At 51.8% G+C, this 11,338-nt stretch overlaps 1 protein-coding gene across 1 annotated transcript in view; it reads left to right on the top strand.

Annotated features, from left to right (window-relative positions):
- The window catches only part of TBC1D9B (TBC1 domain family, member 9B (with GRAM domain)), a 47,744-nt gene that overhangs the window by 10,771 nt on the left and 25,635 nt on the right, over positions 1-11,338 (top strand). Inside the window, exons 3-6 of the mRNA XM_005864949.2 lie at positions 1,436-1,664; positions 2,358-2,616; positions 3,796-4,003; positions 6,778-6,990. Of these exons, the coding sequence (XP_005865011.1) occupies positions 1,436-1,664; positions 2,358-2,616; positions 3,796-4,003; positions 6,778-6,990 (909 nt within the window). The remainder of the gene's footprint in view (positions 1-1,435; positions 1,665-2,357; positions 2,617-3,795; positions 4,004-6,777; positions 6,991-11,338) is intronic.

Genomic DNA, 11,338 nt, shown 5'->3' with positions numbered 1-11,338 from the left:
AATCTAAAAACCAAGTGAATAAAAAATCTGATGAACAGAATAAACTGGTGAATATAATAGAATCAGGGACATAGAAAGGGAGTGGACTGACAATTCTCGGGGGGAAAGGGGTGTGGGGGTGCGGGAAGAGACTGGACAAAAATCTTACACCTATGGATGAGGACGGGGTGGGGGTGGTAAGGGCAGAGGGTGGAGTGGGTACGGGTGGAGGGGAGCTATGGGGGGAAAAAAGAGGAACAACTGTAATAATCTGAACAATTAAGATTTTTTTTAAAAAAGAATTTAAAGTTTACTCAGTGATTTTTACAGTCCAGCGATATCCGCCAATAAATATAAAGCCCTAGCCCTGAGCTAGACTGGCTCATTCCCATTGGTGAGGAGGGTTACTCATGAATAGGGGCCAGTGGAGAATGAGAGCATTCAGGGTCACCCAGGTGCAGCTGGAGAGAGTGGATCAGCGGCTGCTGGCTGAGACCCAGGAAAGTGGCCCCAGGGCCAGGATAGCCAGTGGTGGCCCACAGGTTGTCCAGAGCCCACCTTGCGCTTCCAGTAGGTAGAATCCAGGGCAGCAGAGACAAAAGCAGGACCTTAATAATGAGGAGAGAGCTTTGCCAGACCCATTTCCCAGAGCCACTTTCTACAGGAACGGTTCAGGGCAGCGCCAGAAGCAGCTTGAGAGAGAGATGGAAGTCATGGCAACTGCGGTGCGGCTGTACTGAGAGGGCATCCGAGCATACCTTACCGGTGGGGCCACAAGCACTGGCCTTGAACTGGCCCTGTGGCCCAGAGTGATACCTCCAGGCACTCTGAGCCCAGTAAAGACTCAGGCAGGATACAGTTGGCATAGATGTGCCCTGAGCCCTGTGGCTGGTCTGTAGGCATGGGCAAGAGCAGGAAATCCCTGGTATGTGGGGTGGGGAGGGGAATCAAATACAGGACTTCCCCAAGACATCATCATAAGGAAAGCACCTCACAGAACAGTGTCACTGCACGATGCCATTCGGGTAAAGAATGAGGGAAAGAGAACCGCACGTGTGTGCTGAAAGGGGGACCATCAATGCCTGCATGTCTGGAAGGAAACCAGGAGAGTGGCTGTGGAGTAAGAGGCAGAGTCCCTGTTCACGAAATATGCTCTTCTCTGTGTATTTTTTACTGATACATTTTTTAGAAATTTTACATTAAATGTTTATGTAAAAAGTCACTGCTCTGTGCCATAGTAGTTCAGGGAGTTAGGGGAACGTGCCAGTCACACAGGCAGCGTCGGTCTGACCACGAACTGCCAGAGCAGCTGACGGCCTAGCCCAGCCTGTGGCCTTTAGGCCAGCATCCTCGGTGCCACCACCTGAATCCTCGGGCCTCCCTGTGCCAGCCTTTGCCTGTCTTGGCCGTGGGAACCCTGGGCCTTCCAGGTACTAGTCCCCTTGTTCTCTTCCAGGGCATCATAGCTGAAGAGAACAAGAACCTGCAGCCCCAGGGCGATGAGGACCCCGGGAAGTTCAAGGAAGCTGAGCTGAAGATGCGGAAGCAGTTCGGGATGCCTGAGGGGGAGAAGCTAGTCAACTACTACTCCTGTAGCTACTGGAAGGGTCGTGTGCCCAGGCAGGGCTGGCTCTACCTGACTGTCAATCACCTGTGCTTCTACTCCTTCCTGCTGGGCAAGGAAGGTGAGCGTGGGCCCCCGGCATCCCCCCAGCTGCCCAGCTGGCCCCGTCTTCCTCAGCTCTTTGGCCCTCACCTCCTGACCTCACCTCTAGAAAGTCCATTATCTTTCCAGACTATCCAAGTCCGTGAGGGATCTCCTTCCTCTCGGCCCCCAGATATTCTGTTCCCACACATCCAACAGGTCGTCTCCCCCAAACCAAGTGCCACCTCAGCACCCTGTGACAGGAGCACCCAAACTTGAGCCAGGCACACACTTGGCTCTCGGGGACTCCTGTCCTGCCTGTGTCCGCTGATAGGGTTTTTCACATAGTGACTTTCCGCATGGGGCCTCTTTCAGGGCAGGTGTTCAAGGGCACACGTGTCCGTGGGGCTCTAGGTGACTCTGTGCCCTGGTGTTGCAGGTCCCTCCCTGGGGAAAGCCCTGGCCTCAGGACACAAGGCAGACTCCCCAGAGCTAGCGGTGCCTGCACTGCACCTTACCCCACAAAGAGCCTCAGGGCTTCCTCTGTCCCAATGGCTCTGCCTTTCCATGTGGAGTACGTCTGAGCACAGCGAGGCTCAGGCACGGGGGAGGGGGCAGGGGGGCTTGCTCAGTACAGTTTCCCCCAGTGCGGGGGGGAAGCGGGAGCCCGCCCTGCCCGACCCTCCAGCCCGTTTGACCCAGTGGCGGTGTATCTGTCCCCACCGGCGTCCAGTGACCCTAGTGGTGCAGTGGGTGGATGTCACCGGACTAGAGAAGAACGCCACCCTGCTCTTCCCCGAGAGCATTCGCGTGGACACCCGAGACCAGGAGCTCTTCTTCTCCATGTTCCTCAACATCGGCGAGACCTTCAAGCTCATGGAGCAGCTGGCCAACCTGGCCATGCGGCAGCTGCTGGACAACGAGGGCTTCCTGGAGGACAAGGCGCCGCCCAGGCCTGCCCAGCCACACAGGAACATCTCCGCTCTGAAGCGGTGCGTGGCCCAGAGTGGGGGGACACTTGGGAAGGGGAGGTAAAAGGGGGGCACCGAGAGATTCGAGAGAGGTTTGTCCTAGGAGGCACATTCCTTCTCCCAGCCTGTGATGGGGAGGTCTCACACACTCCTTAGTCTCAGACAGGAAGCTGAGGCACAGAGGTTGAGTAACTTGCCCAACGTCCCTCAGCAAGTGAGCAGGAAAGCCAGATGCAGCTGGCTGACAGCCTGTCCTCCCCACCAACTCAGCCAGGGTGCCCCCAGAGGCCGCTCTGGATGGCGCACTACCTCCACCCCACCAAGATTGACAGCTCTTCTCCGTACCCCTTGGCCAGTGGCCCCTCCTACCCTCTGCATTGTTGTAGCTTTGGGGCCCTGGCCTGGAGGTTTGAGGTCTCTGCCACTCTGTGGGAATTGGTAGACAAAAGGGCAGATACTGGTGGCCAGCCCCTCCGGAGCACTTCTGTTGACTCCTCCATTGTAGCTTCACAGGACACGCGCAAGGCTACCCCTGGGTCCCACAGCCAGTTCACACCCGTGTGCTCAGATACCGTGGCCTAGGCCCAGAATCAGGGGTGTGCCTTCAGCACCAGAATACTGTCAAAAGATGTCACTCTCCTGACACAAGTGACAGGGTGTCTTTTGGAACCTTCTGGAAAGAAAACGAGCAGGGCCAGGACATGACAGTCCCTGGCACTGTCCATCAGGTGTGCTTGCCGGGCCCTGCTCGGGCTGCTGGACTGTCCCCAGGACAAAGACACCGCAGGGGGGAGGAGCAGGGTACCAGCCCCCAGCTCACACAGCCATGGGCCAGGCGGGTGTGCACTTTATACCAAGCAACAGCATCATGCCTGTCAGGAGGTCCTTGTCTAGGTTTCTAGATGGTCTGGGTCTTTCTAGTAAGAAGCAGCAGGATGGATACGGAACCCCCTGGGCAAGCAACGAGCCACACCCCGCAGCCTCCAGGTGTCCTCCCAGAGCTGGCAAGTCTCAGGGACATGCTGTTTTCCGACCACTCCCCTGCTGGTCATACGAATGTCCCACATTTTACTTGGCCACTTAAGGCGCATGTTTCACAGAACTCTGAGGTCCCTGGGATGACTTGCTCACAGGAGGACCCCGAAGAGCCCAAATCCAATTTGAAAACCCAAATTTTGTCCCCTCCCCTCCTATCCCCAGAGACCTAGACGCACGAGCCAAGAACGAGTACTACCGGGCCATGTTCCGGCTGCCCAGGGACGAACGCCTGGACGGCCACACAAGCTGCACCCTGTGGACTCCGTTCAACAAGCTGCACATCCCCGGCCAGATGTTCATCTCCAGCAACTACATCTGCTTTGCCAGCAAGGAGGAGGACGGCTGCCACCTCATCATACCCCTGCGGGAGGTGAGCACCCGGCCCCACCAGCTCTGCCCTGCCTCTCCTGGTTGGCCCCTCAGCATTCAGTGATGGACACGTGGTGAGTCAACACCTGCCCTGTGCAGGCCTCTTGAGATTGGCTGCACAGGATTGGTCCCCAGGGGTCACCTGGCCTCGTGGGCAGACGGAGTGGGGCTTTGGCCAGGAGAGCTCACTCTAGTACGTAAGGAAACTTCAGGAAGGATCCAAGCCTTTCTGCTGGGCATGCCCCTCAGTCCTTCCTTCCCAGACTGCAGTGGGGCTGTGGCAAAGCCCTGCTGGGCTGGGCTCGGAGGACGCTGACCCTGCATCGACCCCGCCATGCCATTCTCAGAGGCTGCCTCACTGTTCCTCTCTGACGTCTGCCTGGGCTGTGGCTCCGGCTCTAGCAGCGTCATTGGGAGTTGGCTGTCACTTGTAAGAGGTGAAGACCTGTTCTCCTTTGACTGCAGTGAGAAACGTGGACAGTGAGGGAGAGGGACCCCGCCCAGATGAAGGCACGAAGGCACTGGCCCCACGATCAGGCAGGTCTCAGCCCCCTTTTCCTCTTGGCCTAGCGGGCAAACTGGCTGAAGCACAGTGAGGTTTTTAAGTTATAACCTACATCACAGTATTCTGATTTAGTTAAAAACCTAGAGCAGTGAGACCTTGCTGGCGTTCGTACAAAGCCCTAGGGCTACAGGTGTAGCTATGAAAGGGTGTTGGTTAGCATGCTGCCTGGGGTCTCCAAGGAAAGTCAGGCAGAGGACTAAAAAGAGCCACAGCTCCAGGCTGAGGGGCTCCGAAGTGGCTACGCTCTTTGGCACCAGGCCATGGATTCATCCTGGGTGTTATACTGACATGCCGAGGCTTGGGGGCCGGCTTAAGGGTTTCCTGAGGTCCCAGCTCCACTCCTCCTGACGTTTCTGAGAGCAGAGAGTACTAGCTGCCTGCTGTGTCGGGGAGCAGGACTGCCTTGTCCTGATCTTTTTTTCTTTTTTTTTTTTTTTTTTTTTTTTTTTTTTTTTTTTTTTTTTTTTTTTGGTTAACCCTCACCTGAGGATATTTTTTTCCACTGATTTTTTTTTTTTTTAAAGAGAATGAAGGGAGGGGGAGAGACAGAGAGAAACATCAATGCTAGAGAGTCACATCAATTGGTTGCCTCCCGCACACGTACACGCACCCGGCCAGGGACTGAACCTGCAACCGAGGAACGTGCCCTTGACCAGAATCGAACCCTGGACGCTTCAGTCCAGAGGCCAACACTCTAACCACTGAGCTCACCAGCTGTGGCTAGCAGGGCAGTCTTATCGCGCTCTTAGGGTGGGCTCTGCAGCTAGGCGGGTGGAGGCCCTGGCCCAGCACTCACCAAGCCTCCCAGCCGGGGAGGCTTCACAGGGCTCCTCACTGAGTGCCAGCTGCGCTCCTGAATTTGCACATCCACACGTGCTCTTCTCATCCCACCCAGGCAGTGGCGCCCCTTCCTTCCGTCTGCTCAGTGAAAAGCAGGAGCCACCCTTGATTCTGACCTGGCCTCATTCCTGCATCTTGACCATAGCACGTCCCTTCCTCTCCGCAGCCACCACCTAGGACACCAGTATCTGCTTGGACCTCAGGAGTGTCCTACACATACCTAACCCCTTTAGGACCCATCCTCGCACAACTGCCAATGCTTATCTGTCAGAGCATGTGGGCACCCTGTGTGGAATCCTGCATCTTCTCCTGCTGGACCTGTGAGCTGTCTACTCCTCAGATATCAGTTCATGTGCAGGCACGCACACACATACACACATGCACACACATATAAACACTACTCACATGCATATGCATACTTGTGTATACATACAAACCATGCACATGAGCACTCGCATGCATATGCACATATACCAGTACATGTACACACAGCAACCCACATCTATACACATGTACACATGATACATACAAGCCTCACAAACATGCACACATGTTTGTATATATATATACAGGCATACACATGTACTCACACTCTCATACCATGCATATGTGTAGACACTCTTACACATACATTCACACGTATGCATACACATACCAGCCCTGCCCACCCCTGCTTACAGCCCCAGCTTCCCCAGCTTTTTCTTGTCCATCAGTCCAATCTAGCACCTCCTCAGTGTGGTTCTGGGTCTCTGCCCCAGCTCCTCACCTGGCTGCAGCAGGTCTCGGCTCAGCTGCTACCTCCCCAGAGGAGCCTTCAGTGAAAAGCAGCCCAGTGGCCTCCCAGCTGGCTCTGTCACCTCCACCACCCTGGGGTGTTTAGCCTGCATGGCCATGTGTGTCCCTACCCCAGGCCTCTGTAGAGCCAGAGGCGCCCCTGAAAGCCTGCCCTGTGCTCTCCATGCCTGTGCAGCTCTGTCCACACTTCCTCAGCCGGGCCCGGACACGCCTGTCAGCGGGTACTTGGCAATCAGTGCTTAGGACGGCCATGCAGGCAGGCTGCTCCCCAGGCTTCAGAGCAGGGGAAGAACTGGCCAGTGGGAAACTTAGAAGGGCCAGTGGCTAGGCCCACCCTCCTCATGACAGACCAACAGGGCTGTGTGATTGATGGGTGAAAAACGAGATTTAGACGTGCATGGAACTTATAGCAGCAGGCAACAGAGTCAGAACAGATCATAGTGGGCCCGAGTGCCCCCATTCACTCACGCACCCTCCCCGGAGAGGGCCACCTGAGGCCACTTTGCTGTCACGGTCACAGAACCTTTCTGTCTTTATATGGCAAGACACGGACACCAGTGTTTTTGCCTTCCCAGGTGACCATTGTCGAAAAAGCCGACAGTTCCAGTGTCCTGCCCAGCCCTTTGTCTATTAGCACCAAGAACAAAATGACCTTCCTGTTTGCCAACCTTAAAGACCGCGATTTCTTGGTTGAGAAGATTGCTGACTTCCTCCTGAAAACATCATCTAAGCAGCCAGGTGACAACAGCGCAGGAAGGAAAGCCAGCGTCATGGATCCATCCCCAGAGGTGAGAGGACGCTGTTGTGGGGGGAGGGGAGGTCAGGGCCAGGAGAGGAGCCCGGGCAGCGCTGTGGTGCCCGCCATGGGCCTGGGCCGGGAGGATCCCTGCTGGGTGTGGGGTGGAGAGCCTGACCCGCCTTGGTGGTCTCCGGTGTGCAGCCACCCATGCGCTACCTGACGTCACAGCCCTCTGCACCACGTCACACACACCCCAGTCCTGAGCGTTCCCACCCCGCCCACCTCAAGTCCCACCGCACAGGAGAAGCCTTTGCTGGCTGGACCTGCCTCCCTGTGAGCCTGTGCTGCACTGAGGGCCACACTGTTCATTCACCTGGTGCTTCTCCCGTCCGTCTTTCAGTCTGAGATTCCTACAGTATAAGACCCCCTTTGCCCTGGCTGGTTTGCTAAGTGGTTAAGTGTCAGCTGGTGGACCGAAGGAAGGGGTCACAGGTTCGATCCCCGACCCCCTTTTAAAGACTTAACTGCAATTATATCAGCATAGTTCACAAGAATTCCTGAATATGAAATACTTGTATTCACCTTTCCCCAAATGCAGATGTACTTTTTACAGTTTAATTATTGGAATTGAAGTACACATAGGTCATATATCACGCTTAGTTAATACATCTTTTAAACTCCTTTTTATCTATAGATTTCTTTCTCTCTCTCTTTCTCTCCCTCTCTCTCTCTCAGTATTTTTTTATGGAATTTGGGTCATTTGTGCTGTAGCTTCTCCAAGTGGTTTTCATTGACTGCATTCTCCTATTTCCTGTAAGTTGGTGGTTGAGTAGTAAAATCCAGAACAAATTCAGGTTCCATTGTTTGTGTTTGGGGGGCAAGTCTTCTCATAGGAAGGACTGAGGTGATGGGTACTTCCACCAAGGGATATACGGCACCTGGTCTTGTTGTCGTGTGCTGTTAGGGTTGTCTAGACCCACTCATTCATTAGGGATTGCAGGATGGCAGCACTCCAGTTCTGTCATTCCTTCTGTTTGTCGGCTGGAATAATCCTGTAAAGGAAATTTCCCCTCATCAATTTTTTAGGGACCCTGAGGCACAGTTCATATACAAAAGGGAAAATAAATCTTTTATTCTTTCCAGTTATAATGATGAGTTGGGCCCGGCTAGTGTGGTTCAGTGGTTGAGCATCGACCGATGCACCAAGAGGTCACCAGTTCGATTCCCAGTCAGGGCACATGCCTGGGTTGTGGGCTTGATCCCCAGGAGGGGTGTGCAGGAGGCAGCCAATCGATGATGTTTTTCTCTCTTTGATGTTTCTGTCTCTCCCTGGCTCTCTCTCCAAAATCAATAAAAACTTATTTTAAAAATAAGATAAAATGATGAGTTGGACTCTGGCTGGTGTTGCTTAGTGGTTTTGAGTGTGGACCCATGAGCCGAAGGGTCACAGGTTCAATTCCCAGTCAGTCAAGGACATGTACCTGAGTTGCAGGTTTGATCCCCAGCCCCAGTCGGGGCGTGTGAAGGAGGCAACCAATCGATGTGTCTCTCTCACATCAGTGTTCTCTCGCTCTTTCTCTCTCTCTTTCTCTCTCTCTGTCTCTCTCTCCCCCCCCCCTCCAAGCCCCCCTCCTTACTCCCTTCCTTCCACTCTCTCTAAAAATCAATAGACAAAAAAGATCTTCGGGTGAGGATTAACAACAACTAAAAAATAATAATGAGTTGTTCGTCTAGTATCCTCTAAATGTGATCAATTTGTTTTTTATGTTTACTTTTTAGTATAATTATGAACTTGCAGATTGAAGCAACTTGATGTGTTTCAATCCATGACAGATATTACCCTGAGTCCGTCTGTGACCAGAGGGAGCTTTTTCAGGTTGGCATATGTTCTTTGGACATAACCATAGGCATGTTGGATTGTTTCCTTGCTTCCTGGTGTGACAAGCTGTGTGTGCTGTTGGTCTTTCTGAATTATGCACTTCATGATTGCAAGAGTCCGTTAAATCAGCAGCCCTGCCATTATAGGGCCCACATTCCCACTGAGGGCACTGGAGCTGGTGGCAGCATGTGCCCCTCAGCTTGCCGGAGCCTGCCTGGTCCGGCCCACGGAGGCCTGTCCATTTTCCACCCTGTAATCGATGCTCAGTAAGTTATTGAGGATGGGAGGGGCCCGGCAGAATCAGTGTCCATTAGAGACATTAAGAAAGGTTTCTTAGAGGAGGTTGGGCTTTATCTGACTAAGGTGGGGTGGGTGAAAAGGGACGTGAGCAGGAATCCTGAGCTGCCTTCATGAAGTCCAGCACCACTCATGATAGGGCCTGATGGCCAGAGTGAGCAGACCCCACGCCCCTTCCGAGCTCACCATTCATTCATCCAGCTCATTTTTATTGCATTCCTCATAGGTACCGAGTGCTATTCTAGGCACCAGGAATAGAGAATGAACAGAGTAGACAAAATTCGTGTCCTCTTAGAGCTCATATTCTAGTGAGAGAGACAGTAAGCAAATAAACACCCAGAGTGTTAGGTGGTGATAAGGGCCATCGATAAAAATAAATCAGGATAAAAAGGGATTAGGAGTGCCAGGGGACAGTGGGGGTCAGGTGGCATTTGAGCAGGAAACTAAAAGAAGAGAAGCCAGTCTAGAGGCCAGACAGCTGGGCACAGCTCCTAAAACTAGCGGAGGCCGGTGGAGGAGTGAGAGAGAGGAGGCAGGAAGCTGGAGCATGTGAAGCCACTACAGGGGCCTCACAGGCGCTTTAGCTTGGACTCTGAGTGAGAAGAGAAGCTGTTGGAGAGTTTTGTCGAAAAGAGGGACACAGTCTGTTTATGTTTTAATAGAATTACTCTGACCGTCGTGTTGAGAATGCTTATAGGCACAGCTGTCACAGCAGCCACATGTGGCTGTTGGCACTGAAATGCAGTTAGTCCAAATTGAAATGTGCTTAAAGCATAAACTACACACCAGACATTGAAGATTTAGTATGAAAATGAGAATGTAAGATATCTATAATTTTTATATTAATTCCATGTTGAAATGGTAATATGTTGGCTATATTGTATTAAATAAAATATATCTCACCAATTTGTTGTTTTTTTATTTATCTTTATTTTTGAAAGTATTGCAGATTTCCCCTATTTTTTCCCCATTGACCCCCTTCTGGCCTGCACCCAACCATCCCAATTTATTGTTTTTTAATGTTTTTTAACTAGAAAATTTTAAATTACATATGGGCTGTCATGATATTTCTCTTGGGCAGTGCTTGACTAGAGAGTGGCAAGAATAGAAGCAGAGACGAGCTGGAAGGCTCTGACAGGAATCGGGACACAAGGTGACAGAGCCTTGGTTAAGGGTGGTACCAGTGAAGTTGGTGAGAAGTGGTCAGATTCAGGATACATATTTTTTACTGTGGTAAAATACACATAAAATTTACAAGCTTAACCATTTTTTAAAATATATCTTTTTATTGATTTCGGAGAGGAAAGGAGAGGGAGAGAGAGTTAGAAACATCCATGATGGCGAGTCATTGATCAGCTGCCTCTTGCACACCCCCTACTAGGGATCAAGCCTGCAACCTGGGCATGTGCCCTGACTGGGAATCGAACCTCCTGGTTTACAGGTTGACACTCAACCACTGAGCAACACTGGCTGGGCTGGCTACCTTAACCATTTTAAATTGTACATTTCAGTGGCATGAAGTATATTCACACTAATGTGCAACCATCACCAACATCCATCCACAGAACATTTTTCATTTTGAAAAACTGAATCTGCCCTGGCTGGTTTGGCTCAGTGGATAAAGCATCAGCCTGCGGACCAAAGGGTCCAGGGTTCAATTCCAGTCAGGGGCGCGTACCTCGGTTGCAGGCTCCTCCCCGACCCAGGCCCTGGTCAGGGCTCATGCTGGAGGCGACCAATCAGTGTGTTTCTCTCACATCGATGTTTCGCTCTGTCTTTCCCTCACTCTTCCATTCTCCTTAAAAATCAATGGAAAGATATCCTCAGGCAAAGATTAACAAAAAAAAAGTGAAATAATGCGGAAGAGAGGACAGTTCTAACACATCTCCCTTCTCTCCCTTACCATATCAAGAATATGCTGCATGTTTAATGAAATATTTTGTAAATAACTAGATGAAAGGATCGATGGACAGACGGACGGAAGGAAGGAAGGAAGGAAGGAAGGAAGGAAGGAAGGAAGGAAGGAAGGAAAAACTGAATCTTTGTACCCATTCCCATTTAACACTGACTCCTCATTACCCCAGCCCCTGGTAATGACATTATTCTTCCTCTGTCTGTGAACTTGATTATTCTATGTACCTCATATAAGGGGAATCATACGGTATTTATTCTTTCGTGATTGGTTTATTTCACCTAGCATAACATTCCATTACATATATAT

The sequence above is a fragment of the Myotis brandtii genome, unplaced genomic scaffold (assembly GCF_000412655.1).
Source record: "Myotis brandtii unplaced genomic scaffold, ASM41265v1 scaffold193, whole genome shotgun sequence".
Classification (NCBI taxonomy): Eukaryota; Metazoa; Chordata; class Mammalia; order Chiroptera; family Vespertilionidae; genus Myotis; species Myotis brandtii.
Note: the sequence above shows the minus strand (reverse complement) of the source record. Positions and strands in the feature narration are given on the sequence as shown.